The sequence below is a fragment of the Cokeromyces recurvatus genome (genome assembly GCF_025118155.1).
Source record: "Cokeromyces recurvatus strain NRRL 2243 chromosome Unknown BX663scaffold_1, whole genome shotgun sequence".
Taxonomy (NCBI): Eukaryota; Fungi; Mucoromycota; class Mucoromycetes; order Mucorales; family Mucoraceae; genus Cokeromyces; species Cokeromyces recurvatus.
This window is the reverse complement of record NW_026251387.1, coordinates 1,209,998-1,232,043: the sequence shown is the minus strand read 5'-3', so window position 1 is coordinate 1,232,043 and position 22,046 is coordinate 1,209,998. Positions and strand designations below refer to the sequence as shown.

The following is a 22,046-nucleotide window of genomic DNA, read 5'->3' as shown; positions in this document are numbered from 1 at the left end:
TTGTTTCCCTTCCTTGCCTTTTTTTTGTTTTTTCTCCTCTCTTTATTTTTTTCTCTTATTTTATATTTCCCTTTTCTTTTGATATATATAAAACGATTAAATATACGATTTCCCCTCCCCGCTTTTCTCTTGGTCTATTTTAATTAACGTAAACAGTTACTTTTTATTTTAATATGAGAGATGCAAAATAAAAACATGAATTTACTTTTTAATATTCTCTAATTTAGTGAATATAAACAAGCAAAACTGTTATTATTCTATAGTCTGATTGAAACCATATAAACAACACATATATATTTATATCAAGGCAATTCATTTTTTTTAAAAAAAAAAGAGAGAAAAAAATGACGGTAATATGTATATTAGTAGATTTTTAAGATTTTTTTTTTCCTCATTTTTTTTTTTTTTTTTTTTTTATAAGATTTCTGAGTTGGAAGCTAAAATTGAACATAGTCGTACTATGCGAGATAAATTTATTCAAATGAGGCCTTTATTAAAGGATAAAAATGTAATATCTGATTGTGAAACTCAAATCAAAGAATATCAAAAATATATTGATTATTTCACCGAGGAATTACATCGTTTAGAAAGTAAACAAAATGAAAGTTCCCCTGGTTCATTTTTACCAGAACAACATGCATCATTCTCGAAAAATATGGACCCATATCAACAGCTAAATCCTCCTAGGACAAGCTCTATGGCTAATAATACAACCGAACCTATTACTGCCATAGTGGCTCAATCAAAGAAGAAAAAATATTCAAACTTGGGTAAATAAGAATGGACCAAAACCGGTCTTATGTTTTGTTTATTTTTTACTTACTTTGAATGCATAAACATGTATATAGATTTATTAATGTCAGAGACTCCTTATAATAAGCCTAAAGTGTCTCTTAAATTACACGAATTGGAATATAAATTGGATGTTGAAAAAACTGTTCTAAAAGGTATTAGAGGCATGTTCGAAGTCATGGAACGTGACCCTTCCACCAACAGTAGAAGTCGTACTGAATTACAAGATAAAATGCTTGAAAGTCAAGAAAAATTAACTTTATTAAATTCTGCTTTAAGAAAATACAAAACTTTATATATTGGTGAAGGTGGAGATGAAGATGATTATGGTAAGTCATAAAAGGAAAAGAAAAAGAGAATAAGAAAGAAAAAAAAAATTCATACATGTTTATAATAGAATTAGAAACACCACCTTCAGCTCGTCTACCTCCTGGTTTTCGTAGACCAGTCACAGGCAAACTTCAAATAGAAATTTTAGAGGCAACAGAATTGGCTCATGCACCTACTCGGATGATTCGTTCCCCTACAACAATTGTTGTTGTCAAAATTGATAATCAAATCGTCTTTCGCTCAAGGCCCGCTCGTAACAGCGATAATAAATGGAATGAACTATGTGAAACACATGTTAATAAAGCCTCTGAAATTGAAATCAGCATTTACGATCAATCACCTGAAAAGTCTTTACCAATCGGCTTTTTTTGGTTAAAGATCACAGATATTACTGAGGGACTTCGTAAACGAAAAATGCCACAATGGATGCTGGCTGAAGAAGCCCAGCAAAAGAAGCTTCAAGAAGTGAAAGATGATTTCGTATCTCTATCTCAGGAGGAAGAAGATAAGATGAGACAACAACTGAATACGGCTACAATAGCTCCACAACAGAATACTGAAAGTGGTATTGAAGCCTGGTTTGATGTCGAGCCAGTGGGTAAATTGGCTCTTCGGTTAAACTTTGTTCGTACAGAAGGAAATCGTCGTCCAATGGATAAATTAGGTCGTGCTGGTGCTGTTCGTCAACGTCGTGAAGAAGTGGTTGAAGTAAACGGTCATCAATTTGTAGAAAAGAGATTCTACAATGTTATGAAGTGCGCACTTTGTCAGGAATTTTTTGTTAATAGTGGCTTTCAATGTGAAGATTGTGAATACACTTGTCATAAGAAATGCTCTAGTAAAGTCGTTACTAAGTGCTTAGCAAATTCTAAAGATAATGTAAGTAGAGTTACTATAAAAAAAAAAAGGTGGCAGTTTTAACATATTGTTTTCCTCACCTACTTTGTTATTTATGTATGCAATATAGGATTCTGATGAAGATAAATTGAATCATAAAATTCCTCATCGTTTCGAACCTATTACAAATATTGGCGCTAATTGGTGCTGTCATTGTGGTTATATGTTGCCATTGGGCTCACGTGGGTCTAAAAAATGTTCAGAATGCAGTGTAACCGCTCATAACCAATGTGAACATTATGTACCAGATTTCTGTGGCCTTAGTATGGAGATGGCAAATCAAATGCTTGCAGAAATTAAAGCTGCAGCAAAACGTAAGACGACTGGTTCAGAATCAAACAAATCATCGAGTAGTCATCGTATTTCTAATACTAATAAGGAGGCGCCTCTTCCTGCTTTACCAACTCAACATTCACCTAGTTTAGATAATGATAATAGCGAAGGGCTTAGTTCTCAGTTCTCTTCATCAGTGACCCTTGTTTCTTCTCCTCAAAAGAGTAGTAGTAGCCCTGTTACTCCTCAAACATCTCCTTCTGTACATCATATGCTACAACAACAACAACAACAACAACAACAACAACAACAGCAAACACCTTATTATCCTCCTTCTATGACTATGCCTCAGCCACCTAGAATATATCCACAACAACAACAACAACAACAACAGCAACAACAAAGACCTCCTCCTGTTTTACCACAACATCAATCCCCTTATATTAACCCAAATTTAAGTGTTGATTATAGACACCAGCAACAACAGCCTATGTATTATCATCATCAACAACCTTCCCCACCTATCATGAGGCCACCCCATTCTCCTTACAATAATGGTCCCTATCCAGCGAATAACATGATGATGGGAAGACCTCAACCTAATCCTGCCTATAATCCTAATTATCATCTTTATCAACAGCAGCAGCAACAACAACAACAACAACCATTGATACAAAAACAGCCCAGTATGATTCAACAGCAACAAAGACCTAAAAAAGTTGCTTTAGATAATTTTAGTTTCCTAGCTGTTCTTGGTAAAGGTAACTTTGGCAAAGTCATGTTAGCTGAAGAAAAACATGATAAAAAATTATATGCTATCAAAATGTTAAAAAAGAGATTTATTATTGATAATGATGAAATTGAAAGGTATTGGATATAATAGAAATATATATTTGTCATATAGCGTATAACTTTTTTTTTTTTTTTTTTTTTTTTTTTTTGCATAGTGTTCGTTCTGAAAAACGTGTCTTTCAAGCAGCAAACCGTGAACGCCATCCTTTCTTGATTAACCTACACTCAACCTTCCAAACCGAAACTCGTGTTTATTTTGTAATGGAGTACGTAAGTGGTGGTGACCTTATGTGGCACATTCAACGCGGTCAATTTTCGGAACGAAGAGCCAAATTTTATGCATGTGAAGTCCTGTTAGCACTTGAATATTTTCATAGTCAAAACATTATTTATCGAGACTTAAAGCTAGATAATATCATGTTAGGTCTGGATGGTCATATCAAGATGGCAGATTATGGTCTTTGTAAGGAAAATATGGGTTATGGAAAGACGACAGGTACCTTTTGTGGTACACCTGAATTTATGGCACCTGAAATTTTGCGTGAGCAAAGTTATGGGCGTGCAGTTGATTGGTGGGCCTTTGGCGTTCTTGTGTATGAAATGCTACTTGGTCAATCTCCCTTCCGTGGCGAAGATGAAGATGAAATCTTTGATGCCATCTTAGAGGACGATATATTGTATCCTATTAATATGTCCAGTGATTCTATCTCCATCTGTCAACAGTTATTGCAACGTGAACCCACACAAAGATTAGGTGCAGGTCCTGATGATGCTATCTCTATTAAACGACATCCATTCTTTAGAGGTGTCAATTGGGAAGATATGCTAGCTAAAAGAGTTCCACCTCCATTTTATCCTTCCATCTCAAATCGCTTGGATACGTCGAATTTTGATGAGGAGTTTACGAATGAGACACCTGCTTTGACGCCCATTGATTCTAACCTGACGCGTGTTGAACAACAAGAATTCCAAGCATTTTCTTATGTTGCTGATTGGGCCATGTGTTAGCATGTATCGATCTTTATATATATATGTATGTGTGTGTGTGTGTAGTAATATATAATAAATGGAAATAATAGTAATAGTAATAGTAATAGTAATAGTAATAGTAATAGTAATAGTAATAGTAATAGTAATAGTAATAGTAATAGCAGCAGCAGTAGTAGTAGCAAATCTATTTCTATCATCAGTATTTGTACATTTTATTGTAGTAAAGGTAGTTCCCCCCTTTTTTTTTTCTTTCTTATTATGCTTCTTGCCCATTATATGATCGTTTTTTCCACTCGTATTCAAATCGAAAAAGAACCCAGACCCATCTTCGAACAATCTCTGTGATATCAATACAGAGAGGATGTATATGATAGAAATAGGAGCTAATTTTCAATGATCTAAAACATCCATTCAAGAGAATAGCCAAAAGATACCACATAGGATTAGAGAAATAAAGATCTTTACGAATACGAAAAATGAGAACACGTTGATGCATATCTATTTGTATTAATCCCCAATCCATAACCAAATCCCAAATGAAAGCAAAGGATGCATTCGTCATTGCAAAAAGAAGCCTTTTACATACATACATATATAGATATATTAATCTCTTTTCCTTTCCTTTTCTCTTCTTCTTTTTTTTCCCCCTCCTCCTCCTCCTCCTCCTCAAACAGGAAGATAGGTAGGAAAGGTAAAATAAAAGAATACTATGTATACATACATACATATATGTATAGTTATATTTATATTTGTACCATAAACAAGCTTCATCTCTTTCTAAATGATGATTGTAATGTTTCGGTTTCATATGATGATTTAAAAATATAACAAGTATGGAAGAAGCATACTTGAAAGCATTTACAAGTTGATGTTTATTCTGCTGTTTTTGAGAAAAATAATAATCATTTAAACACTGCTTTAAACGGATCAAACATGGAAGACTACAACAACAAGAAATAAAATAATCAGCCAAAAAAAAAATCCCATAATGAATAGAGTCGTAGATGGGGTCTATACCTGTTTACAAAAGGAACATAATATAAATAAGATGTTGCATTGAACAATTGTATCCATTGTACATAAAAGATTTCAGTCAAGATACTTGAAAAACTAATTAAAATATCTGCTACAAGTATATCAAAAAAATAAATCTGAGAGTAATGTAATTTAAAAAATAATCGACGCAAACACCTTAATAAGAGTAAAGATTCATTTTGACAAGGTCCGAGGATTACTAGTATCATCGTTATAATGTAACATGAGATAACAGAAGAAGAACCTATTGCTGGATATAGTACGACATCATAATAAATCATCATAGGTTCTAATAGAATGATATGACAGATAATGATAGTCGTTAATAATATCGCAAAAAGTAATAACGGTCGAAGTGGCTGATATTTTAGTGTAGAAGAATGATGATGATAAAGAACTAGACTAATATCGATCTTTTGCAAGTTTAGAATGTTTAAAACAGCTATCCAACCCCAAATACCGAAACAGATAACGATTAAAGGAAAATAGATCTCTGGTAAAGAAAACATCACTTTATTATTATTATTACTATTATTCAAGATTACTTCTAGCATGATGATATTCTGCTAACAATCTTGTATTTTGATCTATTTTTAAAAGGAAAAGACATGAAAGAAAGAAAGAAAAGTATATATGTTGCTACAGAACGTTTTATTCAAATAATTCTTTTACAAGACAGGATCAAAATTTATAAACATATCTACACAAATAAACACTCTAATTGTTTTGCATACTTAATACAAACTGATGCATACAATCAGCCTGTCTTTTGTGTTACTCTTGGCTGTTGAAAAAAAAAACCCCCCAGTTCCTCTTTTATATGTAACAGGTACATTCTTTACTCAATACATTAATCTACTTTAATATTATATAATGTGAATAATGAGAGTATAGCTGCTATATATCATTTGGCGGAGTTACCAAAGTACCTTTTTTTTTTTCCTTCTCCCGCCCCCCACAACACCCCTAGCATTCCCCCCATTATATTCACTACCAAGAATTGACATTCATTTCACAATTCCATTGCCTGCCCATCTTCCTTCTTTCTTTACTTTTTGTTGTTGCTGTTGTTTTATTTAATTTCATTTATTATGCTACATATTTCAAGAAGAGCTTTTTCAACATGTCGTTCATTATTTCATGAAAATCCTTTAGTAAGCTAATGTCCATTACAAAGATCAAAAGTAGTAAAAAAAGATCTATCCATGAGCATCCTTAACAAATAACCTTTTTTTTTTTTGTAGGGATTACCTCGACATGCATCAGCACCTACCATTCCTAGAGCACAACGAGGTTTACCAAAGAAAATGCCCATTCCTGGTGTAAAACAGGTCATTGTTGTTGCTTCAGGAAAAGGAGGTGTTGGTAAATCAACAACAGCAGGTAAAAAAAAAAAAAAAAAAAAAAAAAAAAAAAAAAAAAAAAAAAAAAAAAAAAAAGACTGACACATTCTATGGCTATATTCATTATTGTTTGATATTAGTCAATATTGCTTTGGCAGCTGCTGGAATGAAACAGAAAGTGGGTATTTTAGATGCAGACATTTTTGGACCATCAATACCTAAATTAATGAATTTAAAAGGAGAGCCTGAATTAACAGAAAAAGGTTTGTGCGCCTGCATATATTAGCATAACATATCCACACACACACACAAAAGGAAGAAGGAGGGATTTTTAATTCATTTTTTTTTTTTTTAGGTGATCGTTTAATACCTTTAACTAATTATGGAGTAAAATGTATGTCTATGGGCTTCTTAGTAGATCAAGAAGCCCCAGTTGTATGGAGAGGTTTAATGGTCATGAAGGCACTTCAACAACTATTACATCAAGTGGATTGGGGATATTTAGATTTATTGGTAATTGATATGCCTCCTGGAACAGGTGATGTTCAGCTAACTATTAGCCAACAAGTCATTGTAAATGGTAATATTCAAGTAAAAGCTTGTTAAAAAGTTTTAATCTATTCATATTCTCTACTTCACAACGATAGGTGCTGTCATTGTCTCTACACCTCAAGATATTGCATTGATTGATGCGGTAAAAGGAGTAAATATGTTCAAGAAAGTGAATGTGCCAGTAAAGTATTTTCATTATCATTTATTTGATATGTTAAAATAACCCAACATTTTTTTTTTTTTTTTTTTTTTTTTTTTTTAGATTCTTGGTATGGTGCAAAATATGTCGTTATTTATTTGTCCAAACTGCAACCATGAATCCCATATATTCGGTCATGATGGTGCTGCAAGAATGGCCGAAGATTTTAATGTTCCCTTATTGGGGGAAGTGCCACTTCATGCAGATATTTGTCAATTATCCGATTCCGGTAAACCTATTGTTATATCACAGCCAAATAGTCCATTTTCTAGTCATTATCGTTCTATTACTACAAATATACTCGACCGGTTATGTTGTTCGAATATGTAAGTTTATTATTTTAATAAGACAAACAAATAAATAAAAAAAAAAAAAAAGAGAGAGAAAGAAAATAAATATAAAAATTATTGCTGTTCATTATTAAGAAGTATAGTTGTCTTTAATATCCTTCCATTGTTTCTAATAAATGAAAATGAGATTTAAAAAAAAAATAATTAATGAGTTAACCTAATAGCAATGTAAACATGGCAAATACTTACTCCTTTGTTGACATTATCCCAGACTTTACTTGTAATTGAGTCAAAGCCAACTTCAAAGGCGATGGCACCAACAAAGATGGTGGTAATGAACATGGAGTTCCTTTTGAAGAAGGTATTGTAAATTGTACGAGTAAAACCAGAAGCAGCTGCAGAGGGCATATTTATTTGATAAAGAGGAAGAGAGTAGGAGAGAGAGAGAAATTAAGGAATAAAAGTCAAAGTCATTTTTTTTTTTGTATACAATTAACAAACAGGGGATTTTTTTTTTAGGTTAGCTGAGAGAGGAACAATTATATGTGGGGGGGTATGACGTCGAAAAAAAAAAAGGGTAACCTTTATTTATTAAAAATATAATATGCAAATAAAGAAATGTAAAAGTTTCTAATCATGAACATTAATAATGCTATAACGTCTTTTATACTTGGTCATATTTTGCTGTTGTTCTTCACTACCTCCTTCGAGTCCATCTGCTCCCATAATAACCCATTGTACTTGCCCATGCCTTAGACTTTCGCTATAATCGCAAGGAAAATGATCATTCAAGAAGAAGGGAAACAAGATACGAAATAGAATACGGATTCTATTTTCTCTAGGTAGTCTACGAATAACATAGCGATTTAACAAACCTGATAAATGTAAAAAAGAAATAGGTCGGACAGGGACAGGCTCATTTGTGTAAGGGTTAGGCGGGTAAATAGTTATATTAAAAGCGGAATCAATATATACGAGTGATCCAGGTGGAGTACTATTTGTTGAAGAAGAAATCAGTTATAATTAGGTTGTATATACACATATAGATAAATGGCTTACTAGTAATCCCAAAAGTTAAGGAGACGAGGAACAACATCATTATTATAAACATGATGAAATATTTTACTTGTCATATGCGGACTGAATACCTTTGAGAACTCTGCATCTCCAATTTTAGGCTGTCCATATGTATAAAGACCTGCAAAATAATCCAAAAGGGGGCTTTTGGTTTGTAGCATTTTTGCTAAAAAAACTAATATACACATATAAATATACAACTCGCACTAGATTTGTTACTATTCTCAGGTTCCCTTACTTGTTCCGAGTGCACCACCTAATGAATGCCCTGTAATAAATAAACGTTTTTTTTTCGGTTTGTCTGCTTTCTCTTGTGATAATAATCCTGACATTCTTCTTTTATTCCTCTTGTTGTTATTGTTATCTTCATACAAGTGGATTAAATTCAAAATATGCTCTTCAGCCAATGCATACATACTATTCGTTCGAATGTCTGTATCGGGACCTACCCAACTATGATCGATCGGCTCTTTAACGTGATAAAACAAGTTAGTCGTTAAAAACTTGAGAATTTTAACTATTGCTTGAATAGTAGACATAATGGTACGATAGATGGATGTGTTTGTGAGCTCAATACGTAAGATAGGTCCTTCTTGTCCTATTTTATTGTTGGTGGCAATATCAGTTGATGATAACGATTTTCGTTTTTTCAGAACAGATGATGTTTTCTTGGTCATAGGTTCACCCATGGCTTTCCAGAAGCCTTTGTGAACTCTGCCCATAGGACCCCAACTTGATTTTACTGATGCCATGCTCATGGTAATGTTTGTTAAATAGTTTTGAATATTTAATGGATTTGTTCTATATAGATAGACATATATCTATATTAATATATTTATATTTTTCTTTTTGTATTTATTATTTAGTCGTATTTATACCCTCTAAATACAAGTAGAATATCATCTTCTTTTTCTGCAATGAATGCACATATATTCTTATACGCAATGGGTCGAAATGTGTTTTCAACGTCAAATCCAGCTTTCTTTAGTTCATATTTAATCACTTCAACATCTTCATAAACAAGCTTGCTTGCTACGGAAAGGGTATAGGCTAAAGGAACCGAATATTTAGGTCTTTTCATAAGTGATGTTAATGCACCTGACATCCCGTTCTCTTCCTTCATTCTTATTTGTTTACGTTGCTTGAATAGTTCACTGTTTTCTAAATGTCTTGTTCTCGGGATAGTGTCATCAAAAAATTCAATACGGGGATCCATAGCGCAGGTGATAGCTATAGGAAAAAGTCCGTCATAAATGATGTACCTCCCTATCCCTCACTCTCTCAGTCGCACACACACACACACACACACACACTCTCTCTCTCTCTCTCTCTCTCGCTTTAAAAAAAAATAAATGGCAGTAATTCACTTACAATAGGTTCTTTTTGAGGGATGTCTACCAATAAAGAGTCCAAATACAATACGTATCAATTGATCGCTCATTAATAATATGACAAAGCTTAAAAAGAATCCAATTCTGATGATCAACGAAAATAAGGGCCCTAGAATGATTGTCTTCGATAAGAACCGAGCCATTGGTGCTAAGGATTGACTGATATTAGCTAAGGTTGATAATACCAGTGGTGTACCATGTTTTACTGTCTTGTAGCTTAAGAAAATAAAGGTTGATATACCCATACTGATGATAGATAAAGCAAACAAGAAAGAACTAAGGACAGTAAGTTGATGCTTGAAGGCATAAATGGCGACTAATGCTGGGATGGAGGAAATGGCAAAAGCAATTGCAAAATATATTCGGTTTCTACCTCTTGCCATTATTATCTATTAAATTCATTAACAAAAATAAAATAAAAACTAAAGAAGTAAATAGAGTGGCTATATTAGAGAGGAAATTAAATTAAAATAAAATAAAGTAAAATCATGTAGTGTGAGAAGTATTGCAGAAATTTACCTTTTATAGAAAAAAAATTTTTTTTTTCCCTTTTTCTTTTTGGGGTTTTCGTTTTTAATACGTTTTTGATAATGAATACTGAAGAATATGAAGAAGAGGTATAGGATCATCGCTTTCTTGTTTTATCTCTCTTTCTTTTTTTTTTTTTGAAGGTGCAAAACTTTTAAACTAATGTGAGTGTTCTATTTTTTTTTCTTTTATTCTGAAGTAGATAAGCTATGTAGAATTTGATTTGCATTCAGCAATTTCAAATGAGTATGTAGAGGCGGTTTCTCATGAAGGAGGATGCTCTATAATTGTAAAGAAAAAAAAAAAAAAAAGGAAAAAAAAATGCAACTTGTATAGATATTTAATCGACTTGATTAGGGTTTAGAAGAAGGAAGACCCTATTTACAAATTGGTGAATTTATTTTTCAAGGCAATGTTGATGAGTCAATTGGGACTCATTTATTATTTGAAATTAATGAAAAAACAGAAGATCAAACTGGGTTACTTCCTTTGTTAACTTCAATGCGGGTAGAAGATGGTCAAAAACAGCAAAGATATACAGTTAGATACGCTTGCTCAACCGAAAAATTAGTTACATTCGATAATGTGAGAGTTAAAGAAAATTCTTCAGAAAATCAAGAAAATAATAACTCAACGTTTAAAAAGATACAACTAAACAAACAACCAGCTACTATTGAAGATAATTATTTATTAACTTTATTTAGAGAAAACAAAGAAATGGAACAAAACCGATTAGAGAATGAATAAAATAAAAACTTTTCTATTTGTCATTACAATGAATGGAAATATAGGAATCATTTGTATGTTTATCTTTATTTTATTTATTACGATTTTTAATTCTTTTTTTTTTTCATTTGTGTTATGTATAATATAATAAATATAAAGAATGAAACCCACAAAATTGCATATAATACCATCGGTTAATACGAAGATTAATCCTCTGCATTCTATGCACCCATTTTAGTGTGTTATAGGTAGTCTTCAATTGCTTGACGATTTCAATGTTTCATAGATAGATACCGAAGTACCCAATCAATCACATGAACGCTTTTAGTACAATTGTTATATAATTGCGTTGTGAAGAAAAAAAAAAAAAAAAAAACCGAAAAAATGGATCCTCTCATGGCTTATTTATACTTTTTTACTTGAAAATTTTTTTAATAGTCACTTTTAAATCGGTAAATTAAACTTAAAATTCAGATAGTTTGATAAATTTGTTGAAGCGAATAGTTTTCCTATCATAAAATAGTAGTGTTGAGTTTTAGATAGCCTTAGTTGATTAAAAGAATGCATGTATATAGTTTAATGAGTATTTTGAGAATAAAAGCTAATACTTTACCCGTAAAAAAAAAAAAAAGCATCACTATTTTCTATGGTAACAAAATGTTTTTTATTTATTTATCTATGGTATTGTGACTACTATTGTTGCCATAGTTATAAGCTTGATGGTCTTCTGTTGCTATTTCATATATTTCTTGCTGCAAAATGGTTATTTGTAGTTTATTATCTTAGACAATTCTTTAATTATTACCAAAAAGATATCACAAGTCTTTTCTTTTGTGTTATTGAATATATATATTACTGTAGTATACTATATAAACTTTTAAAGCTCTATCTATGTTAATTATTCGTGTATTTGCCTCAACTTTGATCAGTAAGTAGCCAAATCTGGTGCCACCAATTTGATTTATAATACTTGTTTTAATAAAATGTTAAAGAGTAAGCATATAGTCCAAATACTCATTAGAGCAGCAGGCAAATAACATGGTCATCTTTTATCATTATTAAAAGGATAACATATTTAATAATATTAGTATGCTCCTTTGAACTCTTTTTTTTTTCTATTTTTCCCTCTTAACTATTTACTCTACACCTTCGAATATAATGTGGGGTCTATCCATGATGAAGGGATAATAATAAAAATTATTTATTAAAAAAGGTATATAATTATATTAATAGGAAGAGAAAGAAAAAAAGAAGGAGGGTAAAGAATAATATATTATTACTATGTATGTGTATGTCTACTTTTTTTTTTTGATTATCATTATTACTATGCGTGTATATATAGAATGTATATAGTTAATTATAACATGCCGGAATCCCTTAACGCATTCTGTAATAATGTTTCTTTCACCGCTGCAAATACAAATCGAATCTAAAAAAAAAAAAAAAAAAAATTAGTATGTGTAACCCATAGTAATAAATTAATTAACTTACATTAGATGTGTCTGTAGCTTGTGTAAGACTATAACATAATAACAATTATGTAAGACATTCATAATAATGCAAAAGAAAAAAAATATACATATTTATACATGTATATGCATATATACTATTTAAACTTACTGAGGGTAAATATTCAGCTTATTTCGATTACATTGTAAAAAACGCCAAAGGATATATTTAGCAGCTTTATTAGCATCACTACCACCTCCATAATCAGGAAAATAATTTTCAAGCGGTGAACTAACGATTTTAACTTTGAATACATCCACTTTGTTTAAAAATAACATGATTGAAGAATGAATAAACCATCTACTATTTACAATTGATTCAAATAATGCTAAGCTTTCCAACATACGATTCTAATCATGTATATAAATAAATTAAAGTCATCTATAGACAATATTCATATTTCTACCTGATTTGATTCTTCTAATAACACTTGGTCATATTCACTTAAAGCAACACAAAAAATAATAGATGTTACAGAATCAAAACAATGAATCCATTTCTTCCTTTCTGATCTCTGTCCACCTACATCAAACATACTATAAAAAAGGAGAGGAAATGAATAAATAATAGAACGAAAGAGCGAGTGATGATTTTTTTTTTTTACTGTATAAATAAACCGCCTAATTGAAATTGTATTTCAGTAATTCCCGTTGTTTTTAGTCTTGCCCGCAAGACATCTTGTTCATTAGGTACATAATTTGCTTGGCCAATTCTATCTAAATTTTCAAAAAAACTAAATAGACGAAAAATAAATTAATTTTTTTTTTATGCATTCTAATTTATGAATGAAACGGCTACTAACTAAGTTGCGGAGTCCATTAAATAAAAATTTGGCTCTCTTTTCTGTAGGCATGAAATAACAACATGGTCTTTCCATAGTAATTTAGAGAAAGCGATAATCTCAGGGCTTATTTGACTCTTAGGGTTCCCGGATACTCTATAAGATAATATTCGATCTATATTTTCCTAAATAAAAAAAAAATCAATTCAATCCATATAAATTACAAAAACTGTATTTTACACATTATTACATTTAATTCTGGGCTTTCAAACGTTAAACCTGCTTCTGTTAATGCTTGTACAATAGTTTGTGCGGATTCAACTATATTTCGATAAACTGTTGTACGCCAAGTAAATAATTCGTCTTGAGAATAACCATTCAAATTGATGATTTTCATTTGCTTAAGAATGGTTGATTTACCCGATTCACCACTACCTAGAAACCAAAAAAAAAAAAAATATTAATGTACGTGCCCATTAGAATCAATGAATTTATATGCTTTTCTTAAAACCTAATAAAAGAATCTTGCATTCTTTATCTCTGACGCTTTTTTCTTTTTCAATTAATTTATCAATTTCATTACTTCTTTGATATTCCTGGTTATCTTCTTCTGAAGAATGACATAAACCCATGTTTTTTTTTGCTAGAATTTATCTATCAAGAAAGTAAACTTATAAACACATATAACAGTTAAAAAGAAATAGTGTCGTCTTATTTCTCTATGAAGAATTGAACAAAAAAAAAAAAAAAGAGAGAGAGAGAGCGACTTGTTTTTTTCTGTTTAAACAAGAAAAGGGAAATTGAATAATAATAATAATTATAAAAAAAGAATTTTTAAATATTATTATTTTCTATTTTTCTTTTGATGTACAAGCAAGACATATTACATTCCATATATACTATTTGCGGTCATTAAAATATTAAAAGTAGCCAGCCAGAAAAGAAAAAAAAAAAAAAAAGAGACACCAGACAAATGAATGATGTGATGTAACATTGACCCTTTTGTTGTGTTATTATTAAAATAAAGGAGTGCATGATAAACATTGACATTTATCTAAAAAAAAAAAAAATTCATAATAGTGAAAGAATGATATTCCCAAAATTCGGTAATTTAATTCGTATACAAGATAAGCATATCAATTGAAAGAAACATCTTCTTTACAAGTAGAATATTTGGAAGAAATACTTTTAGACTATTTTAAAAAATAGTATAATATAATCTTATTTTCCCTGTGTTTTTTTGTTTTGTTTTGTTTATTATGTAGTAGTTTTCATTGTTATAAATCATAGAAATTCTTAATTTAAGCGACCAAAATAGAAATGTTCTTATATAAGGTACTGTTACAAATTAAAAAAAAAAAAAAAAAAAATACACATATGAAACATGTTGTCTCATATCATTGTGACTTTTTATTAAAATAGTATTAGACATAGACAACTCTTAATTATACGCAAATTTTCTCTCTGTTTTGCTCCTTTTTTTTTTTCGTCAAATATGGAATCAATAGCAACTACTGTAAATCTTCCATCTCAATTTAGATCTAAAAGACAATTTAAAATTTGGCAAAAGCAACAAAAAGAAAATGCGGAAAAACGATTGAACCGAGCTTTGTATGCAAATCAATCTCCCTTTCGTTATGCTGAACGTATTTATAAATCACGTTTACTTACTGAAGAGCAAAAAAATGAAATTGTTGACTTTAATTATATCAGTCAAAACAGTGACCAAGTGAATGAAAATTTAGTTCATGTAAAGTTAAAGCATGATTTAAGAGAGCTTTCTCCTCTTTTTGGCTCAATAGATGATGATGGCTGGAAAGATCGATCCCATCAAGCTTATGTCTTGAAGAATGTGCCAGGTATATATATATTATCTATGTATGTGTAAGGGAGAGAGGGAGCTTTTTTTTTTTTGTACAAAGTTGATTTATTCTTCTATTTCATTTTTTTTATTACAGGTCTTATAGTTATACCTAACGCCTTTACACCCAGTATACAACGTCGCTTAATTAAACAATGTTTAAGAGATTACGCTAAGCCTCCTCATACGTCCAATTTAAATGGTCACTATCATGTTCCTCAAGATGGTATATGGCCACTTTATGAAAGAGAAAAAAGAGGTGAACTTGTACCTGGTGATCCAGATTATTATGTGCCTATTAAACCTATTTTAGACAACGAGCAAGGAACTGATATTTATTCTTCTCCTTCTATTGATGAAACAACAATTAGTAATAGTAATGATGATGATGATGCCAAGTCAACTGTTAGTAGCATGTATTCTTCAATTAATTCAAATACAAAATCTTTACTCTTGGGTCCAACATCCTTGCTGAAAAAGCAACGTTGGGTGACATTAGGATATCAATATCATTGGGGAACAAAGAAATATGATTTAAATAATCCAGTTCCTATTCCAGATGAAATTGCTGAAATTATGAAAGCAATTGTTACAGCTACTGAAGACATTGGTTATACTGATAATGATGACTTGAATACAAACTGGAAGAATCAATATAAAGGATGTGACTTTAAACCAGAAGCAGGCATTATCAATTATTACCAACTGCAATCAACGTTAATGGGTCATGTTGACCAAAGCGAAATCAACATGGAGGCCCCTTTAATTTCTATGAGTTTAGGTCATTCTTGTATATATTTGATTGGTGGAAATACACGAGATGTAAAGCCTATTCCTTTACGTCTACATAGTGGTGATGTTATTATCATGACTGCTATTGCTAGAAGAGCGTACCATGGTATGATGATGATGATGATGATGATGTTCTAATGTGTATATACTTATTTTTTTGTTTACTTTTATATATAGGTGTTCCTCGAATATTAGATGGCACTTTACCAGATTATTTATCACCTGAAGGGCATTATGAAGATTCGCCTGATTGGAAGATTTACGGTGATTACATGACAACAACAAGAATTAATTTAAATATTAGACAAGTCTTTTCATCAAAAGAATAAATAATTATGTAATAATAATGTACTGTTAGATAAAAAAATATGAGTCAGTCTTGATCATTCATGCTATTCGTATCATATAATTCATACTCAGTTAACCGGTCTTAATGCCTTAAAACCGAGGATTGACTATAACAAGTATAAAAGATACATCAGTCTTCTTTATCCTAATATTATTTTCAAAAATAAGAAAGCATAATACTAGATTTTAATCACGTGTTATTTTGACATAATTCACTTTCTTAATCGTACTTTTTTTTTTTTTTTTTTTTTTTTTTTTTTTTTTTTTTTTTTTTTTTTTTTTTTTTTTTAGTACAAATGTGCAGGGCCAATTGAAAAATTAAAAAAACGGAGTTTCATCAATAAAAAAATAGTATAAATCTTTATTCTGATTAAACTTTAATATACGCTTTATTCCTTGAATAAAAATAAATATACAATCATGTCCTTGAAATTGAAACCAACCATTGAAGAAGTGCAAGCTATTGTAACAGAAGGAAAAGGAAACACAATTCCTATTTATGCGGAATTGGAAGCAGATTTCTTAACACCTGTCACAGCTTATCTTAAAGTTGCTGATCGTTGTGATTATTCATTTTTGTTTGAATCTGTAGAAGGAGGGGAAAATATTAGTCGTTATTCATTTATTGGTGCAGGTGAGAAACAAATAGAGTTAAGAGAAAAAGAGCAAGTCAGTAAATAAAGATTGACTCACTTTTTTATTTTATTTTATTTTTTATTTTATTTTTTATTTTTATTTTTTTTTTTTTTTAATAGATCCTTACAAGTTAATCAAAGTGGGTGATAAAGAAACAATTCATGGCGATCCTCTTATTCCCATTCAAAAAGAATTAGAAAATATCAAGTATGTCAAAATACCAGGCCTTCCCAGTTTTACAGGTATAATTGATAAGAAACTTATAATTATGATAAAGAACTCATTTATATGTTCTTCCACAAAGGTGGCGCTGTTGGTTATGTTGGCTTTGACTGTTTTCAATACTTTGAACCTAGTATTCAAGGAGAGCTTAAGGACCCTCTTGGTATTCCCGATGCTGTATTTATGATGTGTGATACTTTAGTCATCTTTGATCGTGTTCGTCAAATCGTGAACGTGGTCTCCCATTTCCGCAGCGATGTCACTGACCCAACTGAAGTCGCTAGGGAATACCGTAAAGCTGCAGAAGAAATTGAAACTACATTATCCTTACTAAATGAAGAACGTATTCCAGCTATACCTCAAGGACCTATACAACTTGGTAAGACAGCTATCTCTAATGTCGGTGAAGCAGGTTATAAACATTTTGTGTCCACTCTAAAGCATCATATTAAGGAAGGTGATATCTTTCAAGCCGTACCCTCTCAGCGTCTATCTCGTCCTACTGATTTACATCCCTTCAACGTCTATCGTCATCTTAGATCACTTAACCCCTCTCCTTATATGTTCTATATGAAACTTGAAGATTTTACTATTGTTGGAGCCTCCCCTGAAATGCTTACAAAAGTGCAGGACCGTATTGCTTACACACATCCTATTGCAGGTACACGAAAACGAGGCAAGACAGCAAAGGAAGATCAAGAACTAGCTGAGGGGCTCTTAAAGGACCCTAAGGAACGTGCTGAACATGTGATGCTTGTTGATCTCGGTCGAAACGATATCAATCGTGTCTGTCAACCCACAACTGTCAAGGTAGATAAACTGATGCAAATCGAATATTACTCTCATGTTATGCATATTGTATCCAATGTATCAGGTAAGCTACGTGATGACCAAACCCCCTTCGATGCCTTTAGAGCTATCTTCCCTGCTGGAACCGTCTCAGGTGCTCCAAAAATCCGTGCTATAGAACTGATTCGTGGACTTGAAAAGGAGAAACGAGGTATCTATGCAGGTGTGGTGGGACATTTTGATTATTCGGGCGATTTAGATACTTGTATTGCAATTCGCACCATGTTATTTAAAGACGGTATTGCTTATCTGCAAGCGGGTGGTGGTATTGTTTATGATTCTGTGGAGGAAGATGAATATCAAGAGACATTGAATAAAATGGGATCTAATTTAGCGACTATTGATGAATGTGAACGTAAAATATATGAACAACAACAAGCATCAAAATAAAACAATAATTATTTATTTAAATATGTATATAAATATATATATATATCTCTAAGAGGATGATGATGATGATGGTGGAAGAGGAGTATTTATAGGAGAAGGGTTTACATTATTAATATCTGTTGTCTGTTGCTGTTGTTTAATATGGAATAGCTTTACTTGAGTATGATTCCAAGGTCCATAATTGGATACAGAGGAGATATAAGTTTGTCCCCATAACATACTACGAAACCAAATCACTAAAGGCTCTGTCCACTGAAATTTACGTATAATGACAGGGTGAGCAGTAGTAGGCAATAAACCATCTGTAGATGTGATATGAATCAAATTAAATACTTCTTGTTCATTAGAAAGATTATTATTTAATTTTGGTAAAAGGGTATGTATTAAAATTGCAGTTGTATCTAAAGGAAGTTTCGAATGCCAATGATAAACCTAAAATATAAGTTAATATATCATAATAATAGAGCCAATTTCTCTTTTTCTCTCTCCCTCTCTTTTTTTTTCTTTCCATACCCAATCTTCTGTTGGAATAAACCCATTTTTTGTGCCTGGTAAAACAAGATTGCCACTGCTATTCATTGAGGATAAACTACTACTTGATTGTTGCCTCTGAAATTGCATACTTGAATTACTTGATACTCGTGATAAAGAACTCCCTTCTGGTAATTTACCCCTTGCTTTTTCTGACATTCCATTTTCACCACCACTTTCTCTTTGTTGAAGACGTGTTTCCTTCAAGTGGCGTATTCTTTCCATTTCTATTATGGCATTGTCTAAACTAAACTCTGCTATTTTTTCAAACTTTTGGTGATATCGAAGAATCATGAAAATCAAATTGGGATTATCTAAACAAATAAAATGAGTGATATGATTATTATTAATAATAGTGTTCGTTTACTTGTATATTGAAATTGAATGATGTTGTTGATAGTTTCTAATAAGTATTCAACAAGGTGATAATTGGCTTCATCTGCTAATATAAATCCAGGGGCAGATATTGAACCGAATAAAGTCAATAATTTACTGCATGTTAATCGTGAAAGACCTTTAAGATAGGGCGATATATTGGTAATCGTCTTGATTAATGCTGGATAAAGTGTAGATAACGTTCCTTTTGATGAAGCAATTAAAGAAAATATAGACTAATTTTGATTTTTAGTACAAAGAACATTGTATAAATGTATTAAAGAAGAAGAAATACATACTAAAATCAAATAATCAGCATAAGTTCCTTGAAAATTTGGTATTCTAATATTTATAGGAAGAGAAGCATGGCCATCAAACGACTTGTTCAGTTTAACGCTAAATGTTCTATTGGAAGATAACATTTGCAATGTAAATGAGCACATTCGAACCAATCCAATTTGAGCTAAAAAAAAAATCTATGTTAACATTATAAAATACACACTTTATAATTTATAGCATTACACAAGTCAAGCTTGTTTTCACTTGCATAAAATACTAAAACAACCATCAAATCTAAAGCTCTTTCTGTTTCCATTAAATAATTGGTAAATCTCTAGAAATAAATAAATAAAATGTATAAATAATTCTATTTTGTACTTTGGTCCATGTATCTTACATTATTGATTTCCAATAATTTCCAACATAGCATCATCATTTCAACATGATATCGAACTCTCTTCGATGATCCAGGCAAATAACTATTTAAAGACTATATAAATGTAAGCAAATTTAAGGGTTAATTTTAATAGTTTTTCTTTTTTTTTTTTTTTGTTCTTTTATATATAAGTGTGTGTGTTTACCTGCATTGGACTGCTCAATATTCTATAAATTCCATCAATCAAAAATTGAAAATCTTGGGCTCTATGTAATTTTGACAAATAATATATAAATATATTATTGTCCATATCCTTTTTATGATTATTAGTCTCCTCGATTGAAATGGCATCCATCTTGGCGACTATGTCATTTCTGGTATTATTACTACTACTACTACTACTACTATTACTGCTGCTATTTAATTGATTTTGTAATGCTGATACAAGAGTTGATTGATCATTATAATCCAATAAAATTAAAAGGGCACGTAAACAAAGAGCAACTAATTGTTCTCTTGAATCAGTAAATACGATATGGTTATAAGGTACAGCAGTTGTCCAGCCCATTGGATTAAACTTGCATGCTGTATTCAACATACTACACAAAAATGCCAACACTACTTTTCTTTCAAGTCGATTAGGTCTTATCATATAATTCAGCCATGGATCCGTTTTTGTCAAGACATGTGTGGGTGATTGATACATGGATTTAGAAAATAAAACGATTAAAAATCGAAGTATCTCTATTCGATTCATATCATTATCTCGAGAAGATCCAATAGGCGTTGAAGAGCCTACACCTGTTTCCCAAATAACATAATTAACTCGATTCTCTGCTGTCCCCATCGATTGTGGTAAAGTAAATCCTGCCATAAATAAAGCTTGTAAAGTCACTATTTATTTTATAGTGAGAAAATTTAGATGATTGGCTGGATAATGATGTATAACAAAATTAACTTACATTTTATCAATACCTCTCCTCTAGGAGGTAACATGGTATTATTTGATTCTTCTTTCACTTGTAGACGAGGTTTCCAAAAAAATACATCTTCCCATTCATTACAGTCCGCACTTTCAAATAAGAAAGGCATAATGCGAGTTAAAATACGGAAACAGTTTAAAAATTGAATCGGTTGAAAATTATTTGTTGAATCAATTAGTATTGTCATCTGTTCCATAACCTATAAACAAATGAATAAAAAAGAAAAAGAAAAAAAAAATGCATTAATAATGCATATCATTTATACAATAGGTCTTTTGTTTTTTTTACTTTGTCAATTAAAGTTTCGAGGTTTTCTCTTGCTCCGTCTCTTGTTTTTCTAATGTCAGTCGGACTCACTAATGTATATACATCATCAACTGTTTCTGGTAATGTCCAAAACTAAGTTTATTATGAATAATTAGAAAGAATAAATATTACCCCATACATCATAGCTGTGTATTTACCAAACTCCAATAATCATCTGCAAAACTAGATACATTCTACACTAACATGTTAATATTCTGCTTACTTTTTTTTTTTCTGAATCATTAGCTTACTCTTTCTTCGAATAAACGAAATACACTTTTTCTAAAAGCTAGTTTACTATCAGTTGCGCCCATTTTTTTTCCCTAAAAAAAAAAAAAAAAAAAAAAAAAAAAAAAAAAAAAAAAAAAAAAAAAAAAAAAAAAAAATAGGAAAAAGATAAAATAAAATCGATTATTATGTAAATAATAAAAGCTTAATATTTATTTATGGAAAAGTAGCAGTAGCGGAGGATGTTTTAAGGGATGTAATAATAACTTTAATTAAGTAGACTAGACTAGATAAAATATGTAAAATAATATTCCTTTCTGTAGATATGGACAAGTGATGTAATCTACTACATATTATGGCTGCTG

The 22,046-nt window shown here is 31.0% G+C and overlaps 10 protein-coding genes across 10 annotated transcripts; 5 read left to right on the top strand and 5 right to left on the bottom strand.

The window, feature by feature from the left end:
- Positions 1 to 344: 344 nt before the first annotated feature.
- On the top strand, positions 345 to 4,092 carry BX663DRAFT_482176 (uncharacterized protein; the record flags this gene model as incomplete). The annotated part of the gene is made up of 6 exons (XM_051524403.1): positions 345 to 350; positions 422 to 770; positions 849 to 1,121; positions 1,190 to 2,001; positions 2,090 to 3,159; positions 3,240 to 4,092. 6 exons carry the CDS (start codon positions 345 to 347, stop codon positions 4,090 to 4,092), a joined length of 3,363 nt encoding a protein of 1,120 aa, XP_051387913.1.
- A 160-nt stretch (positions 4,093 to 4,252) lies between these two features.
- BX663DRAFT_539318 (EXS family-domain-containing protein) lies at positions 4,253 to 5,663 on the bottom strand (the record flags this gene model as incomplete). Its single annotated transcript, XM_051530714.1, has 4 exons — positions 4,253 to 4,649; positions 4,923 to 5,015; positions 5,092 to 5,200; positions 5,639 to 5,663. 4 exons carry the CDS (start codon positions 5,661 to 5,663, stop codon positions 4,331 to 4,333), a joined length of 546 nt encoding a protein of 181 aa, XP_051387912.1. The 3' UTR covers positions 4,253 to 4,330.
- A 422-nt stretch (positions 5,664 to 6,085) lies between these two features.
- On the top strand, positions 6,086 to 7,615 carry BX663DRAFT_15027 (P-loop containing nucleoside triphosphate hydrolase protein). Its single transcript, XM_051521604.1, has 6 exons — positions 6,086 to 6,263; positions 6,354 to 6,492; positions 6,593 to 6,715; positions 6,808 to 7,032; positions 7,100 to 7,185; positions 7,267 to 7,615. Exons 1-6 carry the CDS (start codon positions 6,201 to 6,203, stop codon positions 7,531 to 7,533), a joined length of 903 nt encoding a protein of 300 aa, XP_051387911.1. The 5' UTR covers positions 6,086 to 6,200; the 3' UTR covers positions 7,534 to 7,615.
- An 8-nt stretch (positions 7,616 to 7,623) lies between these two features.
- Positions 7,624 to 7,901, bottom strand: BX663DRAFT_425677 (cytochrome b-c1 complex subunit 9; the record flags this gene model as incomplete). Its single annotated transcript, XM_051522504.1, has 2 exons — positions 7,624 to 7,662; positions 7,743 to 7,901. 2 exons carry the CDS (start codon positions 7,899 to 7,901, stop codon positions 7,624 to 7,626), a joined length of 198 nt encoding a protein of 65 aa, XP_051387910.1.
- A 222-nt stretch (positions 7,902 to 8,123) lies between these two features.
- On the bottom strand, positions 8,124 to 10,344 carry BX663DRAFT_482173 (Alpha/Beta hydrolase protein; the record flags this gene model as incomplete). The annotated part of the gene is made up of 5 exons (XM_051524402.1): positions 8,124 to 8,487; positions 8,553 to 8,745; positions 8,809 to 9,371; positions 9,449 to 9,800; positions 9,942 to 10,344. The coding sequence occupies 5 exons, from the start codon at positions 10,342 to 10,344 to the stop codon at positions 8,124 to 8,126; spliced, it is 1,875 nt and encodes a 624-aa protein (XP_051387909.1).
- Positions 10,345 to 10,551: 207 nt separating this feature from the next.
- On the top strand, positions 10,552 to 11,284 carry BX663DRAFT_557135 (uncharacterized protein; the record flags this gene model as incomplete). Its single annotated transcript, XM_051531752.1, has 3 exons — positions 10,552 to 10,578; positions 10,692 to 10,778; positions 10,847 to 11,284. 3 exons carry the CDS (start codon positions 10,552 to 10,554, stop codon positions 11,234 to 11,236), a joined length of 504 nt encoding a protein of 167 aa, XP_051387908.1. The 3' UTR covers positions 11,237 to 11,284.
- Positions 11,285 to 12,398: 1,114 nt separating this feature from the next.
- On the bottom strand, positions 12,399 to 14,083 carry BX663DRAFT_492433 (guanine nucleotide binding protein, alpha subunit). The gene is made up of 8 exons (XM_051525212.1): positions 14,017 to 14,083; positions 13,756 to 13,940; positions 13,527 to 13,690; positions 13,329 to 13,457; positions 13,131 to 13,260; positions 12,836 to 13,074; positions 12,707 to 12,734; positions 12,399 to 12,644 (listed from the first exon to the last, which is right to left on the bottom strand). Exons 2-8 carry the CDS (start codon positions 13,900 to 13,902, stop codon positions 12,573 to 12,575), a joined length of 909 nt encoding a protein of 302 aa, XP_051387907.1. The 5' UTR covers positions 13,903 to 13,940; positions 14,017 to 14,083; the 3' UTR covers positions 12,399 to 12,572.
- Positions 14,084 to 14,884: 801 nt separating this feature from the next.
- BX663DRAFT_492426 (uncharacterized protein) lies at positions 14,885 to 16,509 on the top strand. Its single transcript, XM_051525211.1, has 3 exons — positions 14,885 to 15,389; positions 15,428 to 16,264; positions 16,336 to 16,509. The coding sequence occupies exons 1-3, from the start codon at positions 15,356 to 15,358 to the stop codon at positions 16,485 to 16,487; spliced, it is 1,023 nt and encodes a 340-aa protein (XP_051387906.1). The 5' UTR covers positions 14,885 to 15,355; the 3' UTR covers positions 16,488 to 16,509.
- Positions 16,510 to 16,810: 301 nt separating this feature from the next.
- On the top strand, positions 16,811 to 18,698 carry BX663DRAFT_492420 (anthranilate synthase component I). Its single transcript, XM_051525210.1, has 3 exons — positions 16,811 to 17,140; positions 17,262 to 17,384; positions 17,447 to 18,698. Exons 1-3 carry the CDS (start codon positions 16,927 to 16,929, stop codon positions 18,601 to 18,603), a joined length of 1,494 nt encoding a protein of 497 aa, XP_051387905.1. The 5' UTR covers positions 16,811 to 16,926; the 3' UTR covers positions 18,604 to 18,698.
- Positions 18,633 to 21,788, bottom strand: BX663DRAFT_492414 (high-temperature-induced dauer-formation protein-domain-containing protein). Its single transcript, XM_051525209.1, has 11 exons — positions 21,705 to 21,788; positions 21,612 to 21,647; positions 21,436 to 21,546; positions 21,127 to 21,346; positions 20,370 to 21,058; positions 20,186 to 20,278; positions 20,032 to 20,122; positions 19,809 to 19,972; positions 19,502 to 19,745; positions 19,117 to 19,448; positions 18,633 to 19,035 (listed from the first exon to the last, which is right to left on the bottom strand). The coding sequence occupies exons 1-11, from the start codon at positions 21,765 to 21,767 to the stop codon at positions 18,652 to 18,654; spliced, it is 2,427 nt and encodes an 808-aa protein (XP_051387904.1). The 5' UTR covers positions 21,768 to 21,788; the 3' UTR covers positions 18,633 to 18,651.
- Between the last annotated feature and the right edge of the window lie 258 nt (positions 21,789 to 22,046).